The sequence below is a fragment of the Limtongia smithiae genome, assembly GCF_038497785.1.
Source record: "Limtongia smithiae strain NRRL Y-17922 unplaced genomic scaffold V1518scaffold_12, whole genome shotgun sequence".
Lineage (NCBI taxonomy): Eukaryota > Fungi > Ascomycota > Lipomycetes > Lipomycetales > Lipomycetaceae > Limtongia > Limtongia smithiae.
The window spans coordinates 272,076-293,571 of record NW_027117633.1 but is presented as its reverse complement, the minus strand read 5'-3'; the positions used below and the strand labels follow the sequence as shown (position 1 = coordinate 293,571).

At 55.6% G+C, this 21,496-nt stretch overlaps 7 protein-coding genes across 7 annotated transcripts; 1 reads left to right on the top strand and 6 right to left on the bottom strand.

Annotated features, from left to right (window-relative positions):
• Positions 1-472: 472 nt before the first annotated feature.
• On the bottom strand, positions 473-8,301 carry V1518DRAFT_421853 (uncharacterized protein). Its single transcript, XM_066905319.1, has 4 exons — positions 7,737-8,301; positions 7,315-7,659; positions 844-7,262; positions 473-792 (listed from the first exon to the last, which is right to left on the bottom strand). Exons 1-4 carry the CDS (start codon positions 7,870-7,872, stop codon positions 730-732), a joined length of 6,963 nt encoding a protein of 2,320 aa, XP_066757687.1. The 5' UTR covers positions 7,873-8,301; the 3' UTR covers positions 473-729.
• Positions 8,302-8,834: 533 nt separating this feature from the next.
• On the top strand, positions 8,835-10,205 carry V1518DRAFT_377254 (uncharacterized protein; the record flags this gene model as incomplete). Its single annotated transcript, XM_066901570.1, has 1 exon — positions 8,835-10,205. The coding sequence occupies one exon, from the start codon at positions 8,835-8,837 to the stop codon at positions 10,203-10,205; it is 1,371 nt and encodes a 456-aa protein (XP_066757686.1).
• Positions 10,206-10,276: 71 nt separating this feature from the next.
• Positions 10,277-11,296, bottom strand: V1518DRAFT_377266 (uncharacterized protein; the record flags this gene model as incomplete). The annotated part of the gene is made up of 1 exon (XM_066901571.1): positions 10,277-11,296. The coding sequence occupies one exon, from the start codon at positions 11,294-11,296 to the stop codon at positions 10,277-10,279; it is 1,020 nt and encodes a 339-aa protein (XP_066757685.1).
• Positions 11,297-13,178: 1,882 nt separating this feature from the next.
• On the bottom strand, positions 13,179-16,045 carry V1518DRAFT_105527 (Mak10 subunit, NatC N-terminal acetyltransferase-domain-containing protein). Its single transcript, XM_066900662.1, has 2 exons — positions 15,275-16,045; positions 13,179-15,221 (listed from the first exon to the last, which is right to left on the bottom strand). Exons 1-2 carry the CDS (start codon positions 15,818-15,820, stop codon positions 13,446-13,448), a joined length of 2,322 nt encoding a protein of 773 aa, XP_066757684.1. The 5' UTR covers positions 15,821-16,045; the 3' UTR covers positions 13,179-13,445.
• Positions 15,989-16,964, bottom strand: V1518DRAFT_421846 (mitochondrial ATP synthase epsilon chain-domain-containing protein). Its single transcript, XM_066905318.1, has 3 exons — positions 16,783-16,964; positions 16,468-16,592; positions 15,989-16,342 (listed from the first exon to the last, which is right to left on the bottom strand). Exons 1-3 carry the CDS (start codon positions 16,953-16,955, stop codon positions 16,314-16,316), a joined length of 327 nt encoding a protein of 108 aa, XP_066757683.1. The 5' UTR covers positions 16,956-16,964; the 3' UTR covers positions 15,989-16,313.
• On the bottom strand, positions 16,965-18,977 carry V1518DRAFT_421842 (uncharacterized protein). Its single transcript, XM_066905317.1, has 4 exons — positions 18,673-18,977; positions 18,571-18,614; positions 18,427-18,505; positions 16,965-18,373 (listed from the first exon to the last, which is right to left on the bottom strand). The coding sequence occupies exons 1-4, from the start codon at positions 18,828-18,830 to the stop codon at positions 17,143-17,145; spliced, it is 1,512 nt and encodes a 503-aa protein (XP_066757682.1). The 5' UTR covers positions 18,831-18,977; the 3' UTR covers positions 16,965-17,142.
• Positions 18,978-18,999: 22 nt separating this feature from the next.
• V1518DRAFT_421840 (uncharacterized protein) lies at positions 19,000-19,634 on the bottom strand. Its single transcript, XM_066905316.1, has 5 exons — positions 19,548-19,634; positions 19,402-19,486; positions 19,307-19,339; positions 19,172-19,238; positions 19,000-19,112 (listed from the first exon to the last, which is right to left on the bottom strand). The coding sequence occupies exons 1-5, from the start codon at positions 19,569-19,571 to the stop codon at positions 19,067-19,069; spliced, it is 255 nt and encodes an 84-aa protein (XP_066757681.1). The 5' UTR covers positions 19,572-19,634; the 3' UTR covers positions 19,000-19,066.
• Between the last annotated feature and the right edge of the window lie 1,862 nt (positions 19,635-21,496).

Genomic DNA, 21,496 nt, shown 5'->3' with positions numbered 1-21,496 from the left:
TTCTGGCATCGTCCTCACTCAGAGCACCCTCAAACTCGCACGCGATGGTCTAACTCGTCCCAAAGTGGACCCGGCGCGTGGTCTAGCGCGTTTAAAAATTAGAGTGGTATCTAAATTGGCTTCTCCTGAGTGCTTCTGTTCAAGTCGCTGCGATTTTCAAGCGCTTAGAAGCTCCCTCTTCGTCATCTCCATCTCCGTCTCCTCTTCTTCTGCCTCCATACTCTTCTGCTTCCTGTTGTTTCGTCCTCTCGTCTGCCCTCCACCGCGCTGTGATCGCCTCGCTCTCTCACCTCTACCGCCGCGACGATCTCAGCAGCCGCACGGTCGCGCAGCCCAGCCGCACGCAGCCGCGCTAAGCCGATTAGAGCACCGGCTGTCGCTAGACCGCTTCCGGCTGTCGCGTCGCTCGCGTTTTGCCGGTGTTTCGCGTCCGCTACTCCCACGCACTCTATGCGCCCTCCACGAAGCACACATTCCGAACACATATCTTTTTTTTAGTCATTTCCTATTCAAGCAAAGCACCTAACGCCCAACACCCAGATCACTAATGCTATGTCTACCTATATACACACAAATAAAATGAAATACCTCCCCCCTCTCTGAACTTTTGTGTCTACTCTACTCGTTATATCGTGCTTTTCTCCTCCTATGTAGTATTCGCAATCATTAACAATATCCACTCTTCTCAACTATACTCTCGTAACCATCAAACGTGTAAATAGCAATCCTCTAGTTGTCCGTGCCCATCACAAGCGCAAGCAGCGCCATTCGCACAAACAGGCCGTATCTCATCTGATTTCTGTTAGCACAAGCTTCTCGCGCGTTAAAAGCAAGAAAACTCACCTGTCGGAAATACGCCGAGCGCGGGTCAAAGTCAATCTCCTCGCTGATCTCGTTGTTGCGCGGCAGCGGATGCATCACACTCATATGCTTCTTCGCGTGCTTCAGCGCGTTGCTGTCCACGATATACGTGTCCTTCAACTGCTCAAACTCTGCCAAATCCGCGAACCGCTCCTTCTGAACGCGCGTGCAATAAAGCACATCCGTCTTCGCCACCACTTCCGGCAGAAACTCCGAAGTTTCAAGCACAAGCATGCCTGCCCGCTCGAGCTCGTCTCTGTACTCTGCCGGCAGCGCCAGCTGCGGCGGCGACACGAGCTGGATCTTCACGCTGTAGTACTGCAGTAAAGTGCACAACGAGTGTACCGTGCGCCCGTACTTCAAGTCACCCATGAACGTCACCGTAATCCCATTCACCGTGCCGAGCTCCTCCCGGATCGTAAACAAATCCAACAGTGCCTGCGTTGGGTGCTCAAGCGACCCGTTGCCCGCGTTCAGGATCGGAACCGGACTGTATTTTGCCGCAATTGCCGCACTCTCCTCTGACGGATGCCGCAACGCAATCGCGTCTACGTACGATGACACCGTACGAATCGTGTCCTGCAGCGTCTCCCCCTTCACAACGCTCGATGTACCAGTGCTCACAGACACAACTCGTCCGCCAAGTCTTTGCATTGCCGCATCAAACGACGAACACGTCCGTGTCGACGGCTCGTAAAATAATGTGCACAGCAGCTTGTTGCTCAGAATATTCAGCACGCCCTGGCGCTCAACCGCAAGTCGCATCTCCTGTGCAACCGAAAATAGTACATGCAAGCTGACCCGGTCAAACTGGCGCACCGACAAAATATGTTGCTTCAAGAACGTGCTGCCCCGCAACGACTGCAAAAGTGATGGCGGCGACGGCTCGCGCGCAAGGAACCCGTCGCTCAAAAGCTGCTGTTCAATGCTCTTCACCGCCATCGGCGCACGCACAAACTTGCCGCCATCAGTGCTCGCCACAACCGGCGACCTCGGCGTGATCTTTGGAGTAGTTGTGCTGCGCAATCTATCAAGGTTGTACGCACCAGACGATGACATATCGTTGCCGATAGTCCCCGCGCTCAAAACATTACCGTCAAGGCACGCCGTCTGTCCGTTGAACGTAACACGGCGCACGGAGCCCGTAAGTTTCTTGCCGTCGAACGGCGACCACATGCTCGTCGCGCGGCGAATGTAGAAACGGTCGACTTCAACCTCAACCGAGCAATCAACCTGATCGTGCAACTCGAAAATTCCCTTTGGGTTCGTACTCAATCGCGCAATGATATCGTCCACTGTAAGCTTGTTCTCGGACACAGCCGACATCAACAGCGGCAATACATCCTCAATGCCAATGCCCGCGACAATAGGTTTGCCAACGTCATGCGCAAGCTGCGAAGGTAGCACACCGGTCGAAAAGCAATCAATAATCGCCATGTTCTCCCATAACGCGTCCTGGTCCTCCTTCGTCGGCAAGCTTCCGCACTCCGGATAGTTATCCTGAGACAAAAACAAACTATACACAGCGACGTCGCACGTCACCTGCAGTCCCTTTTCCTTGCTCAGTGCAATTAAACTGATATCATCCTTCGTCGTCACGCTCGTGATATGCACAGGTCGGCTGTGCAGACTCGCCAGCAGCAAAATCGACGCAAGATCCGTCGTGCGCGCATCAGTCACAATCGGCTTCCACGATGGCCATACCTTGAAATGCTCCGTCACCGCAGCGACTTTGTTGATGTTCCCTGACAGGTTATTAAAGGGAATGTAAAGCGACCCAACTGTCGATGTAACTTGGCTCAGCTGTTGCGAATTTGTCGCCGTCGCCGCGACCGAAAAATTGAAATCGGTGTACGCTGACTGCTGCGAATTTCCCTGCGCAACCGCAAGCGCGCGTGCGTCCGTAAGAGAACTCGCAAGTCCAATCGGCATAATCCGAATCATCGAGAACCCTGCCGCGATCGACGCCTGCGAGACTTTCTCGAAATCAGTGCTGCCCGCAACCGTCAAGCCAGGAACAAAGGCCGCAATGTTAATCAGCCCCGGAAGAATCACAGTGCGATAGCTCGTCATCGAGTCAATGTTCGACACACTCAACGAAGAGTTGCGCGCGATCGCCTCAATCAACAACTTCGCATTCTTGACATTCGTCACCAGCGGAACCGAGTAATCCACCGCCATGCGCCGCGACTGATAGCCCTTGCTCATATAAGACGCGGGTCTGCGGAAGCGGTTAGATGACGGAAGGTTGATGTAAAGGTCAATCAGGTTGTTCGCAAGATGCTGAGTCAAGGAATACTCGGACTTCTGGTTTTCCTCTTCGGCAAGATCCTCAAGATACTTTACCGGAATACCATGTTCCTGAATGAAGTCTGCAGTACCGGTCGTCGCAAACAAATTGTACCCAAGCGCATGGAGCTTCTTAACCGATGGCAACATCTCTGCCTTTTCCTTGTACGATCCCATCGAAAGCAAAATGTTCTTTTTGGGCAGCTTGAATCCCGTAGCGATCAGTGCCTTGAGGTACGCCTCGTACTTGTCGTGGCCGAACGCGGCAACCTCGCCGGTCGACGCCATCTCGACACCAAGCACCGGGTCCGCCCCAGACAAACGCGAGAACGAAAACTGTGGCACCTTGACTGCAACGTAATTCTTGCGCGCAAGCTCAGGCGACGACGGATACGCTTGCACGGGCATGCCCATGATCGCCTTCGTTGCAAGCTCGATCAGATCAACACCAAGAACCTTCGATACGAACGGGAACGAGCGAGACGCGCGCACGTTACACTCGATAACCTTAATCTCGTTGTCCTTCGCGATAAACTGAATGTTGAACGGTCCAGTAACGTTGAGCGCGTTTCCGATCTTTTGGGTCGCCTTCTCGATCTGCCGCACTGTCTCTGGATCCAGATCCTGTGGCGGCACAATAAGCGTTGCGTCTCCAGAATGCACGCCCGCGTTCTCCACATGCTCAGAGATAACATGCATAATCATTTTACCGTCCTTCGCGACCGCATCCATCTCAATCTCCTTCGCGTTTTCAATGTACTTGCTGATCACGACCGGATAATCGCGCGAAACATCAACCGCCTGCCGAAGATAATTCTCAAGATCATCCTTGGAGTACACCGTATTCATTGCTGCGCCGGAAAGTACATACGAAGGACGCACGAGCACAGGATACCCGACTTTCTCGCAAAATTCCTCCGACTCCGCAAAACTGGTAAGCTCCTTCCATGCGGGCTGGTCAACACCGATGTGATCCAGCATACGCGAGAACTTGTACCGGTTCTCCGCGGAATCAATCATCTCGGGAGAGGTGCCGAGAACTTTCACGTTCTGACGAGCAAGTGACAATGCAATGTTGTTCGAAGTCTGGCCGCCCATAGATACAACCACGCCGCTAGAGCGCTCAAGCTGGTAAATGTCCAAGATGCGCTCGAGGTTGATACTCTCAAAGTACAAACGATCCGCTTCGTCGTAATCCGTACTCACGGTCTCAGGATTGTAGTTCACCATGATCGTCTTGACATTCATGGAACGTAGCGTGCGCACAGTGCGGACCGCACACCAATCAAACTCGACCGAAGATCCGATACGGTATACGCCAGATCCCAAAACAACGACGCCATGATCATCGAACGAAATATCATGCTGCGACGCATTGTACGTCGTGTAAAGGTAGTTTGTAAAGCACGGAAACTCCGCTGCAACAGTATCAATCTGTTTCACAAACGGCATGATGCCAAACTCGAGACGACGCTGTCGAATCGCGAGCTCATTCGAGTTCATAAACTTTGCGAGCTGGCGGTCATCAAAACCAAGCTGCTTCGCTTCGCGGATAAGTTCGCCACTCGCGGTGCTTGCGTTCAACGTCGACACGTACTTGCCAAAGTTGATAAGTCGCTCGAGCTTATGCAAGAACCAACGATCAATTTTTGTCATCTCCCAGATCTTCTGCACAGAGTATCCCGAGTCAAGCGCGTTGGCGATAGCAAACAAGCGCTGATCCGACGGGGTCTGAAGTTCGGTGTCGATATCAATGGACATGAGCGCCTCAGTAGCGTTGAACCCAAGGTTCTGGTAATCAATCGAGCGAATGGCCTTCTGAATTGCCTCTTCGAAGGTGCGACCAATGCTCATGACCTCACCAACACTTTTCATGCTCGAGCTGAGCACGGTGCTGACACGCGTAAACTTTTTCAAATCCCAGCGGGGAATCTTGACTACGACGTAGTCGAGGGACGGCTCAAAGCATGCGCAAGTAAGCTTGGTAACGGAGTTCTTGATCTCGTTGAGCGGGATGTTCAAGCCAAGTTTGGTAGCGACGAACGCAAGCGGGTATCCAGTCGCCTTGGACGCAAGCGCAGACGACCGCGACAGGCGCGCATTGACCTCGATGATGCAATACTCCTTGGAAAACGGATTGAGCGCGTACTGGATATTGCACTCGCCGACAACACCAAGGTGGCGAATAACATTCACAGCAGTCGTGCGAAGCATATTGTAATCCTCATCTGACAACGTCTGCGACGGCGCAATGACTATCGAGTCACCAGTATGAATTCCAAGCGGATCAAAGTTCTCCATGTTGCACACGGTGATACAGTTGTCGCGACAATCGCGCACAACTTCGTACTCGATCTCCTTCCACCCCTTCATACTACGCTCGACCAGCACCTGCGGACTAATAGCAAACGCCTTATTGCAAAGATCAACAAGCTGCTGCTCATTCTCAGCAAAACCAGAGCCCAGACCACCAAGCGCATACGCGGCGCGTACGATGACGGGGTAGCCAATATCAGCAACGGCAGTGAGCGCTTCCTGCATGTTTGAAGCAGACGCAGACTTTGCGCACTTTTCGCCAATCTCCTCCATGGAGCGAGCAAATAACTCACGGTCCTCAGTCGTAATGATGGTCTCAATAGGCGTACCAAGAACCTTGACGCCGAGTCCCTCGAATTCATCCTTGAGCTCAATACCGACGTTCAAAGCTGTCTGACCGCCAAAGGTCACATAAATAGCGTCGGGATGCTCGTATTTAATGACCTTGCGAACAAACTCGGCGGTGACCGGCAGGAAGTAGACTTTGTCCGCCAAACCTTTGGAAGTCTGGATAGTCGCGATGTTCGGGTTGATCAGGATGGTATATATGCCCTCTTCCTTGAGTGCCTTGATGGCCTGCGAGCCGGAGTAATCAAATTCGCCAGCTTGACCGATGGAAAGACCACCGCTGCCAAGAACAAGCACTTTCTTAACATGCACACGCGGCGCCTTGCGCTCATTCTCCTCGATAGTACCACCAGGAAACACGACCGGGACCAACTTGCCGGACAGTGCGCTCTGCTTGACGGTCTCAATGAACATGTCGAACAACCACTCGGTGTCACGCGGACCGGGAGTCGACTCGGGATGAAACTGCACCGAGAAAAATGGCAACTTGGTGTTGTAGATACCCTCATTAGACAAATCATTGGCATTCACAAAGAGCTCCTTCCAGTCAGCGGGTAAGGTATCGGTGTCCACGGCATAGCCGTGGTTCTGCGAAGTGATATAGCAACGACCGTTGATCAAGTTAGTGCACGGAATGTTGTGGCCACGGTTACCGAACTTGAGCTTGTACGTCTGCGCGCCAGCCGCGAGCGAAAGGAGCTGATGACCCAAGCAGATACCAAAGATGGGTGTCTTGGCCTCGGACAACGCCTGAGAGAGATGCTCGACAGTGACGGTCATGGTAGCAGGATCGCCAGGACCGTTGGAGACAAAAAGACCGTCGTAACCTTCCTCGCTGGTGATGTCATAATCCCAGGGCACGACCTTGAGCTCAACACCACGGTTGACGAAGCAGCGAATCTGGTTGAACTTCATGCCAGCGTCTATACAGAGAATACGTAGCGTCTTGCCGCAGGGAAGCACAATTGCGCTCTTGGGATCAGGCGAGTAGATAACCGGCTCGGGTGTGGAAACCTCTGCGACGAGGTTCTTGACGTTCGGATCAACCCAGCCAACAGTCTCGTAGTTCGCTCTCCAGTCGGTGCCAGACGCGAGTGGCTCGTTGTCCTTGGCCATGAGCACCTTTCCGAGCATGGAGCCCTTCTCGCGAATGGTCTTGGTCAAGGCGCGCGTATCGACACCATAAATGGCCGGAATACCTTGCTCCTTAAGCCATGCGCCAAGCGACGAGGTCGCAAGGTAATGGGAAAAGTCCTCGGTGTAGTCGCCGACCACGAGGCCAGCAACATGGATGCGGCTGGACTCGAAGTGCACAGGAATGGTAGGCATGACCTTGTCCCAGGCCTCCCTGGACGGCACGCCGTAGTTGCCAATCAACGGGAACGTGCAGACAAGAACCTGGCCCTCGTAAGATGGATCGGTGAGCGACTCGGGGTACCCAACCATTCCTGTAGACAGATCAGCATGTAAATCAGAGCCACCTCAGAGAGGATTGCTCACCGGTCTGAAAGACAAACTCGCCCGAGATCGACTTCTCAGCGCCGAAGGAGTATCCCTGCACGGTAGTCCCATCTTTGAGCTCGATAACTGCGAGCTTTCTAAGCAAGCCAGAACCGAAACTAGAGGTGACCGGCGCAGCGAGGGTCGGCAGCGGTTCGACGCCGTCCTCGGCAAGAGCGGGCTGGCTAGTGGTCGATGAAGAGGTGATTCCGGAATAAGACGTGCTAGACAACCTGCGTGCGAGCATGGTGATGGGGATGCCGGCGGTGGGCGCGCTGCCGGGCACGAATGCCTTTGCTTCAGGAGAGGTAGGCAGCTGGGGTGTTGGCATCGCGAGCGAGAGATCTGACGAACTGTTAGGACTGGAGACGGTGGTGATGAAGTGCCGACAGCTAGTCGGGTCAGCAGAGGTGGTAGCTCACAGTGTACACGACGAAGACGCTGCTCTGCTCTGCCCTGACAACTGTGCCGCTGGCAGAGACAGAGAGAGAGGGAAAGGAAAAAATCCACGACGCGTACAGTGTAGAGCAGCACAAATTTTTCAGCGGAAGGGGACATTCACGTGATGCGCTAGCTGTGTACGGCAGGTCAAATGCCACATATGGACTAGCCTCGGGAGGGCGCCCACCGGAGCGGATTAAGTCCCAACGGACTCGTTGTGACTGTGAGCTGTGAGTTCGTGATCTAGTCGCGTGACGCCTTTACCCGGCCGAACAAGTACGAAGCCCAGTGCTGACGCCGAGCCATAGCCGCGAAGATCGGATCTGTCGAGCAACAGTCGCGCCCAGCAATATAGAAGCGACCACGTGACGCGACCACGTGACGCCTCAAACTGCCGCCGCACGTATGCGGATCTGCCAGCGTTTGAGAACATAACTCTGGAAGCCTCCGTACTAACTGACACGGGTGTCCGAGAACGCAGGATGTGCGAAGGTATGTACTGACAGGCTGTGAAATCGGGACTGAGAATACTCCTCCGCAAACATGAGCTGGCGTTGCGAAACAATGCTAACCTTCGCAGAGAAAATATGGACCCTGCGCTCGTCTGCGCCACCCTGCCTAACAGCCCAGCCGCGACGACACAGCCGCACGCGCCATTTTTAGAAGTTTTGAGACGCGTTGGAAGGGTAACTGGGGGTAAGACTCGGCTGGACTGCGAGCGCTGCGCCACACCTCCACACCCTTGCGTCATGGCCATGCCGCGCCGCTCCCACCTTATTCTCTCACTCACTGCGTCGCGCTTCCTCGCTGACCTGGGCCAGGCTGGCCCAGGTCGCTTGCCCGCCGGGCCCGCCAAGTCCACGGGGACCGCCAAGTCCACGAGGCTCGCCACGTCCGCGCTCAGCCACGACACGGCTGCCCGTCGGGGCCTGTCGCGTGTGTTCCGTGTCGTGTGTGCGTGTGCTCCCCGTGTAGGTACGCTGTTAGATACGCTCCCAGATCCGCTGCTCTCCTGTCCTGTTTCTGCTTCTCCATTATACCCTCTGAATATCCCTGCCGCCGCCCTCCCCTACCACGGCATGAAGCTGCGCGCAAACGTCTACATTTTCCTCGCCGCGCTATGGTGCGCCATCATTCTCGTCTATTCTCTTCGCACCTTCCAGCACTACTTCATTCTCTATCCACAGAGCGATGATCTCGCCGCGTCGCGCACTCCTCTACACTCCTTCGCCTCCTCACGCGTACCCGACGCCTGCGTTGATGCCTACCGCCTCCCAGGCTTCGTGTACTTCCGTGCAGATAGCGCCGACGCGCGGTATGTCCCATTCTACTCCGAGTTCCACAATGGGCCCGAGCTAGCGGACGCGCAATATCCGCGGCCGGCTGAGCGAGGGAATCTCGTGCTCGACGACGACGCGATCGAGGCGGAGTACATGGCACTCAGCCCACGGCCATGGTTTGCAGAACTACAGACGTATCACAGGCTGCTACAAGCGGAGTCCGAAATCGCAGAGGGCGGTGAACATAAAATAGTGCTCAATACCACCGAGCAGGCGCTGCACGACGAGATGCGGTGGCTACACGACCGGCGGTTGCTCATCCTCGGCGACTCGATCGATCGCAACATGATCAACTTCTTCTGTCAAGACCTTGGTCTTAACCTCACGATGGACGGTGGTCCGGTGCAAGGACCAAAGCAGACCACGGCGTACTGCCATGTGCCACTACTCAACTTCACTCTCATGCAGTGGCACATCCCAGGGATGTTTACATACCGCCCCGAGTGGTGGTGGGTTGAAGACATGCCGCTCGTTGCGTTTGAGGAGCGCTTCGATCAAATTTTTGAAAAGTACTCCCTGCCACTCGTGCTGGGCCCGTCGGGAAGCTCACCGGACCTTGTGCTATTCGCGTCAGGTCTCTGGGACGACCGGTCCTTCCGCGAAGCGGAGCTCGCGGAGAAGTACAAAGATACGCCCATCGCGTCCCGCCCCGAGATCAAATGGAACTCCGCCTCCCAGATGCACTGGCGGCAACTACAATTCCTTAACGCACGCACACAAAAGTTCGTCGCGAAGATCCGCTCCCTCTTCGGCACGGACGTGCCGTTGATGTACCGATCTCTCATCATGCGCAAGAATGAGAAAGCCAACGACCTCGGCGTCGTCTCGATCGACCGTATGACACGCTCCCTCTCTGCGCAACTCGGCATTGAGGTGTTCGACTGGGCGCGCATCGCGTACGGCTTCTCCGGGGAATACTTTGACAACATCCACATTGGCCACGGCCACATGTCGCGAATCTGGGCCGACATGGTGCTGAGCTACCTCTTCCGCTCCGCCGGCGGGATAGAAGTCAAAGGCAATGTTACAGTCTGGCCCTGCGACACCGCACACAATGCCCGCAGCTGGGAGCGGTGTCACAGCTACTTTGTCGAGCCGCTTAATAGATAGTCGTGTATTCTATGCAAAAACAAACCTAAGAAGTCCCTGTAAATTTCAGCAAAAATAGAGTACATATGCAGTTATGATGGGTAATTGAGCATGCAGTAGTTATGGCACCGGCTGAACTTCGTCGTAGTGGCAGGCCCATCCGTGGCCTTGACGACAAGCTTTCCGCGGTGCTCGACGCCACCGGATGCCCGGTTTAGGTACCAGAACAGGATGTTCGAATACAGACTCGAGATCGGACCCTCATGGAAGTGCACGACGTCGCCGAATAGGTCCACGATGCCGATGAGCCCGCGCACGATCCGGCCGAACGGCATCATCTCGACATCTCGCCGGCGGCATGCATACGCAAATGCCACATCGAGCTGGTGCACGCCCGCGTTCTGGTCGCCGTTCGTGCGCTGCGTGAGCGAGCGGCACAGCAGTGGCGTGTCGGGGAACTCCTTTTGCAGGTCGCCCAGCACCTTGTCCATGCGCATGAGGTAGTAGCGCAGCTCGCGGTAATTGAGCAGCCGCGTAAAGTCTGGCCGGACCGCGGTCTTTTCCTTCTCGGTCTTGGCCTCGAGTCGCTCCTGGCCCGCCTTGCCGAGAACAAAGACGTTGTGATCCCAGAGCCCTGACTGCATGACGATGAGGTCCGGACGTACGCGCGGCTGGGGGACGGGGCTGCTAAAGTCGCCCATGACTAGCGAGGGCATGAAGAACTTGTTCCACCGGTCTTCCCACGAAACAAACTCCATCTCTTTCGCCATCCACCAACTGGGCTTTGTCTCGTAGAGGGAAGCAACGTGCCAGGAAATTGCGGTGAAGTTGAGCCAATCGACATGGCAGTAGCTAGAGGAGTGGCGACCGCCAGGCGCCATTGAGAGATTTCCGCCCAGGCCGAGCTGGCAGAGATACATGGAGAGGAAGCGGTCTGTGGAGTCGCCCACGAGGAGAATGGTCTTGTTGTGCATCCACTGGGTGCGGGCCTCGAGAGTCGCGCGCTCAGCCGGCGTGAGTTTCGCGCCGTTGAGCGGATTCAGCCGGACGGCATCGTTGTACCAGTTGTGCGGAGCAGTCTTGTAGAACTCGTTTCGCGGAGGTTGGGGCATCTTGCCGCCAAACTGATGGTGGCCGTCGATGAAGGGATCTGGGTCGTTCGTGGTAGCAGCGGTGAGGTCGTCCGGGGACGTTTCGTTCACAAGCGTGTAGAAGGGGAAGTACTGTGTCGACTGGGTGGATAGGGGCTCTTTGAAGTAGAGAAAGCCGTCCATGGCGTAGGGGTTCTCGCACTCGCTCTCGCCAGCGGCGGTCCGATAGTCGGCGAGGGACATGGCAGAGATGGCGGAGAGGGCCGCGGCATGGCTGTCGGCCTCTGGAACTGCGGCAGCGGCGCTGGCAGAGGTCTTGGCGACGATGGAGGCGAGCGGCGCCTCGTGAAGCCCGGACACGTAGATCACGCCCGCGAGGCCCGACAGCGAGAGCCCGACGAGCAAGAGGGCTTTTGGCGGGCGAAGCATGGCGTACAGAGGACGAGGAGGGGGAGGGATTCTGGAGAAGAGAAAGGAGAAGCGGCCGCCATGTTGGCGGAGCAAAAGGGTCGCATCTGCTAGTGCGTACGACTCGACTCGCCTCGGACCGACGCGACGCGACGCGACATTGACGACACAGCGCACGGCCCGCGTCTCACTTGTCAGCTGTGAGCCACTTACCCGGCCTCGCATACACTATTCCGCGCGACGTGTCTGCGAAGTACGCGTCTGTCGTGTCCTGGATAATACGCGCTGGCATCTGCCAAATACCAGATGCGTCGACGGACGACTGTACTCGGACGCTGAATAGACAGTCTTGACAACGGTGACATGGCCGCCTCTCACTTGCCGTAATTTGCCCCGCCTCCTGTGCGAGGCTGAAACGTGCCGCAGCCACAGCCGTGCGCGACTCGAAGGGTGGCTGTGTGCGCCCTGGTCACGGGCTCGCGAGTCTATTGCCCTCGCCTAGCAGCGAGCAGGTTGAGACAACTGTGGGCTTCGTGTTGCGCCCGCCGCCAGCGCGCGCAGCCACGCGATCCATCGCGAATGCCCTGGGCGCGACTATGCCTCGCGGCGCGCACGCGAGCACCGAGTAACCGTCGCGAGTATCTCCAACACGGGCGCGGCGAAGCGCTCTTGCTTCGAGCGACCGCTCGAACCGCGCGGCGCGACTGCTGAAAAATGTGGGCGCTGCCATCACGCCGTGCGCGCATCGTCTGTCCGCCGAAACCCGGCACGGCGCGGCGAGCGCTGCCGACGCGTGTCGGCCTCACACGCCGCGCCGGACGCAGGCTGCGCGTAGACTGTACGCGCGCTTTCGCGATGTCCGCGACTGATGGAGCAGTTGTTGTCGTTGGCGCCTGGCGCGATACATAGTCCGCCTATCCCGTGGCATCGTCGCCAGGCGACTTGTCGCTCCTCTGCCAGCGTGTTGCGCAGGGTTAGGACCACGCGACATTTTGCTGCAGCGGCGCCGCATGTCGCAAGGTCAAGGGGGCTGCCGAAATGGGCCTGCTGGGCGATGCGTGTCTGCAAAAGCGCGGCCGTGGCCCTGACGCTGCGACCTGCCCGGCGGCCTCCAGGCGGAGAGTTTTCGGCCGCCCGTACTACGCGAACTTCGTACGATCCGGCAGTCCCTCTCGCGATCTCTCAAACTTCGCGACGGTGTCTGTATTTAATACCGCAGACGGGATGATATTCGCGCTCCCCATCTTCGCTCTGTTTCTATATATATCCCGCCGTGTCGCTGCTCTAAGCTCCGCCATATTTCATGCGCACGTGTCCCGCCTAGCTAGCGCCAACTTGGCGACTTAACCCCGGAGCCCTACGGACAGCCAGCTGTCGGTCGTCACCGTACAAAATGCCAGACGTGAAGCTCGCGGCGATGGCGTATCACACTCGGCGGGAGGGATCAGCGCGATCGACAGCTTGCACACAACTCCGGTGACCGCGGTGCGACCGCGGTGCGACCGCTGTGCTATCGCATGCGTCGCTTCTGCGTGTTTGTAATGTATTTGCTTGTCGCGAACGGTCACATGACGGTACAAGCACGTTAGCGGTACGAGACCCCACAGTCTGGATGTTTCACAGCCGTGCACTGCACCAGAGCAGGATCCCGTCTTCTCTGTCGCACTTTCGCGCATTCACGCGCGCCGTGAGACGCGTATACCCACATACGCTTCACATCCCAGACAGCGCAAAATCTATTTTACAGCGCCATCAGTTCTACCTACCCGCTGCTCTGCACCACAACCTGCAACACAGGAAAACATGGATGTCCCCCGGCGCTCTCGGCCGACACAACCATGGGCACAATATCCCCAGCGCTGCCCTCCCCCGGCGCCAGTGCCTGCCTCAATCGTAACACGGCGACGGTTGTGCTAACACACGTACGCAACAACGCGAGCTGCTGCGCCCGCAGCGCTGTACCCCTCACAAGCGCGTCGTTCACACCCAGCCCCTTCCACGCGCCCGCACGCGTCTGCGCGCTCGCAGCTGCGTTTTGTGCGGATGTGAGGAGGTGCTCAAGTGGCCAGTCGCGCCATGAGGAGGTGGAGGTAGCGTAGGCGTCGTATGTCGGCAGGTCTGGCACGCCTACCGTCGAGAACGGCTTCAACCGCAGCGCGTACTGCAGCTCGGCAGTAGAGTACGCGGGACCGTACTTGCTCGCGCTGCTGTCCCGTCCCCGCACCGCGCCGACGACTTCCAACGCCGCCATCAAATACATCAGTGCCCGGGTCAGGTCCTTGAACATATCGACCCGCGCCCGTAGTGCTGCCAGCCATTGTCGCGTATGGTTCACCGCCGCCTCGGGCGCAGCCACTGTTGTCCCGGTGTGTTTATGATTCCGTTTGCGATGCTTTTCATACTGTCCTTGTCCCTGCCGCTGCACCGTCAGAACATTCTCAATCCGCACGATATGCGCCTCCGTCACCCCCAGTATGTAGAGCCCGTACCACAAGATCAGCGGCCACTCTTCGATCGTGTATATCTCGAGCTCGAATCCTGCGTACAGGATCCATCCCATGATCTCCAGTTTACGGAAATACACCCACGATGACAATGGTAGCGCACGCAACTCCTCGCCGTCTTGTTCGCTGCCGGAGAGAAGCGGCACAAACTCCTCCATCTCCGGCATCATTTCGAGCGTCTCCGAGTCGACCTGCAGCGAATCCCAATCCAGCAGCACGCGGCACAGCTGCTGCCGCTGTCGGCACTTGTTGTGGCACATTGTCGAAAACAACGTCTCGTAGCACACTTCGGCTTTCGCCATAAACTCGTCAAACGCTCTCCGCGCCGGGTGTGTCTCAGTCATGGTAAACAGTGCTGGCGGCGGGCAGCACAAGCCTGTGATGTCCGCCACGATAACCTCTCGCATCGTAAACTTTCCCGCCACGACCGCGCCGCCTCCTCCGGCCGCTCTCCGTGGGTCGAGGAACTGGCGAAACAGCGACGCCCGCACGTATGGCAAATTCAGCGGGCGCCGTGTGGCAAAGTCTTCGAAATACAACCCGATACTCCCCACTACCTGCGGAACCTCCGCGTCTTCGCTCCGCGCGAGCTTCTGTACCCGTAAGATATCAATCAGCCCCTCGAGCAACCGCCGCGCTGTATCGACCGCACTCGCGAACGTGCCTTCGACGGCCGGACGAAGCGGCATTGCGGCTTCTAAACGACCTTGTATCGCGATGCTGAAGGCCGCCGGCACCGGCGTACTGTGTGCATGTGTGTCGTTCGCTGCCCCGAGGTGACTGAGTGCTTCGTTTGCGAGGGTCTCCAGATCGCGTGTATCAACAGCGTTCATGTCGAAGATTTTGAGCATGCTGCAGCAGAGTTGTAGCCTGTGCATCATCGCAGCCATGCATATTTTCGAGTCTCCGTTGGTGGATCTCAAACTCCGCTTTTGTAACTTCGTGATCGCACCTTGCACCAGCACGAGAACTTCAGCGGTTGGCACAGCCTGCAGTAAATCCAGCGAGTAAGTGCTTGTCACGATATCCTCGTCCTGGTAAACGTCAGAACTCAACCCAACACAAGCAAAAATGCGAGCAAACCCACCTCGTAAATCTGCCGACATTGCAATGTCCTTCGTGCAAGCTCACAACTCCGCACGGTGGCAAGCACAAATGCGCGCAGCGCAACATGCACAAACATAGTCTCCTCATCCTCTTCGATATCCTCCACCACCGTCTCTGACGGCGGACCCATGAAATGCGCCGTCGCAAGTCCGCCTCTTCCGACTCCTCCGCTCCCAACGTCATAATTCATCAATGCCTGCTCGACATACAAGCACGTAAACACCGATTGCGTAAGCGCACCGCCAGTATGCCACGCCATGTGCAACCCGAACAACTCGTCCATGATCCCGAGCACCTCGCACCCGCTCCGTGGTGCGGCGGTATCATACTCTGCGTCCGCGCTACGCATGTCGAGCAACCCCGTGTCCATCTTTGCGTCCATGATTTCGAGCGCGTTGATCGCGTTGCCGAGCTCGAAGGTCTCCGCGAGTGCGAGCGAGCCTGGGGCGAGCGTAGCGGTCGCAGCAGCAAAGTCCGCGGTTACGTCCACGTAGTGCGGCAGCACGCCCGGCGGCACGGCGGTCATGGCGGCGACAGCTGCTCGATGAGGTTACGTACGACGAAGTTGCTGCGTGCAAGCTGGCAGTTACTTTCGAGGTGCGGCGGGATTCACGATCCGTTTGAGGTTGCGTGTTCCCACGCAGAGCACTCGAACTCTTCAGTTCTTCAATCTCGGATCTACATCTTTCAAGTGGCAATAAATAGGCTCCTACTAGTCGCCGAAGTGATTATCATGCACGCACAAGCCGTACTCGCGGCTCGATTAATTGTCTACCTCAAATACCCAAAGACACACGTCCGCTTTACCGCAACAACAAAACAAAAAAGCAAAGACACACAAACAACTTTTTCGCGCTCTAATGATTTTGCTCGCCGCCACGGCACGCCATGTATCCTCGTATATTAACCGCATTCCAGCAAAACGTAAGGAAAGCAAGTCAGAGTACCCAACTACCGAAACAACGCAAGCAAGTCTTCTATCCGCGCATGGTTGCCGAGAGAATTACGTTGGGAAATTTTTACTTCTTCTCGTCCTTGTACTCGCCCTCTAGATCATCGCGCATCGTTAGCGTTGTCCGCACGCTTCCATCTAACAACCCCACATCCAACGGCACTAAAATAATCACATCTCGCTCCTCGCCCCATCCAAAAACCGCAAAAAGGGAAACTCACGCTTGCCATCGGTCCACTTGGCACCACGGATCTCGGTGAACTCACGTCGCTCGGCGATGATGCGCTTGTCTTCCTTCAGCGCACGGCGGGTCGCACGTGCGGCAATCGCGGCGTAGCGGTTGTAGCTGTAGCACAGATTAGCAAGTTATTGCCACACTACTAGAATTGCCGCTGCAGCCGTGGTCTCTGTGCTCGTCGCAGCGAGTGCTCGAGTTTCTTCGAGAATCGCGAGTCCCGGGAATGACTCCGCTCATTGCATCCCACCCCCCCAACGACCGCAGCCAACGACATCCTTCCAGAGTAAGAAGTACATACGTCAAACCGGCCTCTTTCCAGAAAGTCATTGCGCTGAGTAGGTTATATGTGTCGTTCGAACGGGCGGCAGAACAAGCGGTAGTCGTTGTCGAAAGGCTCGAAGGAGTTCCCGGAAGATTTGAGTTCGACTGCGCAAGCCATCTCTGGGTTAGGGCTCTCGGCTGCCCAATCATCTTCCGTTTACGGATCGCCTCTTTAGGCAGGTCGCTGGCGCGTTTTTCGCGTTTGGGGTAGGCTGTGTTTGAATGTTTATTAGGCGGCGATTCCTGCTTGCGCGTAGATGTAGCTTGTTTTGTAGGCTAAACGCTACGTGGTGTATCAATTAGCAGCACTCTGCCAAATTATCCGATATCTCCATCTCTAACCCCACACATTCCCAAATATTTCCTCATCCGTTTTCGCTCGCCCTGGTGTATCCGTTGGCGTCGGCGCAAGCGAATCCACTGCCGACGACGATCCAAGCGGAATCGGGTTCGAGAAGGACGGCGAGTCGAAAAAGTCGATCGACAAGTTCGTAGCCACGCCGCCTGACGACGCAAACACAGACGGCGTCGACGAGGACTGGAACGAGCCAAACTCGTTCTCCAAGTCGTCGTCAAGCGCGATTGCTGGTTTGGATGCGTTGACTGTTGGGGGGGCAGACCACGCGTTCGCGCTTGCGAGGCCGGCGAAGGGGTCGTTCGAAGCGGCTGACACTGGGGTCGGCGACGCGCTGGTCGTCGCACTGCTTGGATACATTGGTCCGGGAGTCTGCGAGATCGGCGTCGAGTTGAACGACGGCATGCCACTGGGGACGGTCACTGGTCGCTGCGACGAGATTGACATGTCACTGAATGGGTTCACGAGGTCTGCCGTACTAATGCCGAATGTTGGTGTCGCAGCAGTAGACGAGGCCGCGGACGACGAGGATGACGAGTTTGCAAAGACATTGTTGTTGTTGAAGCCCGGTGCGAATTGCGGCGATGGCGATGCGTAGGAAGGGCCAGTGCCTGGCTGCGGCCACGGCTTTGAATATAGTGACAGGATCGAGGACTTAAGATCCGGACGCAGATTTGCAGTCGATGCCGGCGGCAAGTTCGGCGCGGCCGACGCTGCGCGGGATATTGGTGCCGACGACGCGCCGAGACCGAGCAGGTCGTCTGACGGCTTTGACGGCGTAGGTGGAGGCTTCGGCTGTTCCACCTTGAGTCTGATCGTCGAGCTCCCCTTCACCGCCGTTGACCCAACAAGCGGTGCAATGTCAAATGACGCAGTGCCGGATGCAGGGGTAGACGCCGGCCGCGCGGTGACTGACCCGATTAATTGCTGCTTCTTTTGATATGCGTCCGAAACGGCCAACTTCGGTGTCTCCTTCTTGTGTTCGTAAGACGAGTACTTCTTCGTCGTCGAGTTCATCGCCTTCTTGAGCGGCGCGGGGTCGTCCAGGTCTGCGGCCTCGTCCTCGGACTCGCGCTCCGTGTCGCTGATCGTGTCGGGGTCGGGCACCGGGCCCGGCGCGCACCACCGCTTAAGTTCGTACTTCGTGCGAATGAAGTTTTCTATTTTCGACTCCATCGGCTGATGTGAGCCTGGCAGCTTGGCTTCCCAGTACCTACAAGATGTTAGCATTGAGCAATGTATACCGGATATGTATACAACGCGTACTTATTGGCTTTGATATTGCCCCAGCGCACCATGCTCTGCAATTGCTCTTCTGTCCACGAGTCAAGGTCGACGGATTTAACTGCTCGGAGTGTTAGTATATAAACCGGCAATCGCGATCGCAGAGATTGTCATAGCATCACGCACCTCTGCTGATATGTGTGCCCATGCTGCGATGGATTCCCGAGCACCTGTTGCAAACGCGTCAGTTCTGCCACCACATTGGAATACCCCATCACTCTCACTCACCGAATGCAAATAAACACGCCGAGATTCCAGCTCGCCCAACGCGGATACGCGTGCTTCTTACAGTCCGAACAAAACTTGTTTCCTGGCTCCTTGAGTAGCGCCTTCAGCAGCTGCTGGTTCCGCTCAAACGCCGCGCGTTCTTGTCGTTTGCCGCTCATCTTAGGGCGTATGAACCTCTGCCGGGCTTATGTGGACGAGAAAAGAATGGGAGGCAGTGTCGCGACTGCCCAGTGAATTTGGTGCTGTTTATGGAGCCCTGGGGGCAGCAGCCATCTTGGCTGCACACGGTACTCAGACTGCCCTAGCCCTGGACCGCCTCAGCTTCGATTTGTAGTCACCATGAACATCTATATTGTACAGTACATACACTCCAGCCCTTGGTCTTCTTGTTATCCTATACATAGACGCCCACTGCACACAGTAAATATACAAATCCGAACCTATATTGAGGTATACGTTAGTATATAGTAGTCATCTGAGGAACATAGACATTACTCACCCATATGCAAGCGACGCAGGAATAACGAGAAGAAATTGTTTAATCAATCCGGATATTCCTCGCTTGTCTATATTCGTATGGTGTTAACATCCAGCCGTTGCGTACTGTGCGGTAAGACAGAGAGCGGACACGTACCGATTAAGCTGAACAGGGCCGTGAGCATGATGCCTAAGAGCTACTATCAGTACGGTGTATTCAAACGTGCCCTGCACACACAGAAACGCACTTACCGGCAAATAACAGAAGAAATGCGAGAACTGGCTGCATGCCAGTCGACACGACCGGCACGATCGGATCCGCCTGCGCCCAGGTTTTCTAGCGACCCCCGTTAGCACTTCATCTCCATTCACACACAGACAGTCGACATGAAACTCACAGACATCTCAAGAAATAGTGACATTGTGTGTATATCTGCCGTGAAGATCAACGACTTACAACTCTTGTGCTCGAGGCCACGTACTTCGCGTTCCAAACTAGCCTTGGCCATATGCACGTGATGGTGCGGCGCTCCTTAGTGCTATGCTAACGTGTGTCCGAAGTGCGCACCCAACAGCGCAATTCGACACACCTCTTCCGCACGCCAGGTCTGGTGCTTGGTAGGGCGACAATGGAATGGCCACAACGAGTAGCCAGGCCTTCGTGCTGAACTGCGATTTGAACGCGGATGTGCGCCGATGTCGATTTTAGTCAACCCGTTTGCATGACAGCATTAGATGAGAGTGTGACGACTGTACGGTATCCATCAATGGATCCGCGATCGCCAGTTTTCCCTCTTTTACAATGGAAAAAATATGGAAGCAACAGAAGCTTGGCTGCAGAGTGTGCTTGAGTACTTGTGGAAATTGACCGAAGAGCGTTCTGCAGCATGCGCACCCACTTGTCCAAACTCCAGCTCTTGATAACGCGATTAATGAAACGCGATTAACGATGCTAACACATACAAGCAGACTACATGCTTGGGATAGCTTGAATATCAGCTTGCCGCTAGCACTAATGCCAAAGCGACAGCAGTACCGGCGCCAAGCAGTCAGGACTGCGCTCGTACAGTAGAACTCAAGCCAGAGTCAGGTGCATGAAAGCATCGAACAAGCCTGCCGCTTCCGTGGCGACAGTATCGAACAACCTGCTGCGCCCGTAGTCTAGGCAGTGTATCGGCATGAACACCAGCGAATGCGACAGTAAGCAGCGCGAAATCTGCTCGCACAATACTGAAACTTGAAATTGGAGGTGATCGTTTGACGAAATTCAAGAAGCGATCGAAGAAGAAATTCGCAAGCTTCTGGAAGGAGTTTACGGGACAGCCGCATCACTAAGGGGGTCTGAAAAAGAAGCAACAAAATGACTCGCACTTTAACGAAGTTAGCAGCAGGAGAAAAGCCTTGTGTCCTGCCCGATGAGGGAACTACCGAACCAATGCAAAAATGAACTAGCTGCGGTGAACAAATTATATTAGAACGAGGCAATAAAAAAACCTGTGTTTTTGATTACCGAATTACTGCAGGAGATATAGTGCGATCAATCAAGCCGAATCATTAAGGACGAAGCGGAGGACGAACTTGGACTCTCCATGGATCAGTTGAGAAAGTTTGAAGGACGAGGCGAAAACTTACAAAAAAATCTAGTCCAACTACAAAACGAGAGTGTCGCGGCGATGCGTATGTTGGTATTACTAGAGGATAAACGAAGAAGATCTCAACAGTGTCCAAGGATGGGATAATGTGATCGCAATTAGGGATGGCGAAGCTGACGAGCTTGAGAAGCAGTTACAGGAGATGTGTTCGATAAGGAACACGGCGAACACAGACGAAGCAGCGCTGGCGGAGCCAATGCAACCTGCAAGACTACCAATATCTGGCAGCGTAACCACCAGCTCTTGCGGTTGTGACGCCTAAGAGGAAGCAGAGGAAGCCGTGAACACAGTCCAAGGCGGATACCACATTATCGCCCCAACCATTAGTCGTTGCGACACCACCAGTGCCTGCGGCAGCAATACCATCGACTCTCGCGATCACGACCCTTGCGAAGAAGGACGGCCGATGCAATCGCTGTTAACTCGTTGAGAGTCTGGGAAATATGAGCAAAATCGACGCGATGACCGCCGTAAAAAAGCATGTTTATTAAGCTTCCAGCCGCCGCTCAAGCAATCTCCACATCTGTCTCTACTCTGACTTCCTGTGAAATTAGAACTATTATATGATAGTAACACCTTTCATGCTCTCAGAAAAGTCCTAACACTCACTATCAGCGACATTGTGTGAGTATCTGCTGTAGAGATCAAATTGTTGGATTCAGATCTGCAGGCCACACGATCTCTGCGCTAGTCTC

Excerpts from the sequence above, each read along its gene's own strand:
- V1518DRAFT_421842 (XM_066905317.1), bottom strand. The coding sequence starts at position 18,830 with ATGAGCGGCAAACGACAAGAACGCGCGGCGTTTGAGCGGAACCAGCAG. Across the intron at positions 18,506-18,570 it reads GGGCACACATATCAGCAGAG|TTAAATCCGTCGACCTTGAC; the intron begins GTGCGTGATGCT and ends CACTCCGAGCAG. Across the intron at positions 18,374-18,426 it reads GGCAATATCAAAGCCAATAA|GTACTGGGAAGCCAAGCTGC; the intron begins GTACGCGTTGTA and ends AACATCTTGTAG.
- V1518DRAFT_105527 (XM_066900662.1), bottom strand. The coding sequence starts at position 15,820 with ATGACCGCCGTGCCGCCGGGCGTGCTGCCGCACTACGTGGACGTAACC. Across the intron at positions 15,222-15,274 it reads AATGTCGGCAGATTTACGAG|GACGAGGATATCGTGACAAG; the intron begins GTGGGTTTGCTC and ends GACGTTTACCAG.
- V1518DRAFT_421853 (XM_066905319.1), bottom strand. The coding sequence starts at position 7,872 with ATGTCCCCTTCCGCTGAAAAATTTGTGCTGCTCTACACTGTACGCGTC. Across the intron at positions 7,660-7,736 it reads GCGTCTTCGTCGTGTACACT|ATCTCTCGCTCGCGATGCCA; the intron begins GTGAGCTACCAC and ends ACAGTTCGTCAG. Across the intron at positions 7,263-7,314 it reads CGAGTTTGTCTTTCAGACCG|GAATGGTTGGGTACCCCGAG; the intron begins GTGAGCAATCCT and ends ATCTGTCTACAG.
- V1518DRAFT_421846 (XM_066905318.1), bottom strand. The coding sequence starts at position 16,955 with ATGATTGGGCAGCCGAGAGCCCTAACCCAGAGATGGCTTGCGCAGTCG. Across the intron at positions 16,593-16,782 it reads TGGAAAGAGGCCGGTTTGAC|CTACAACCGCTACGCCGCGA; the intron begins GTATGTACTTCT and ends TCTGTGCTACAG. Across the intron at positions 16,343-16,467 it reads CAAGTGGACCGATGGCAAGC|AGGGCGAGTACAAGGACGAG; the intron begins GTGAGTTTCCCT and ends GCGATGATCTAG.
- V1518DRAFT_421840 (XM_066905316.1), bottom strand. The coding sequence starts at position 19,571 with ATGTCACTATTTCTTGAGATGTCT. Across the intron at positions 19,487-19,547 it reads CACTATTTCTTGAGATGTCT|AAAACCTGGGCGCAGGCGGA; the intron begins GTGAGTTTCATG and ends GGGGGTCGCTAG. Across the intron at positions 19,113-19,171 it reads CCTGCGTCGCTTGCATATGG|GTTCGGATTTGTATATTTAC; the intron begins GTGAGTAATGTC and ends ACCTCAATATAG.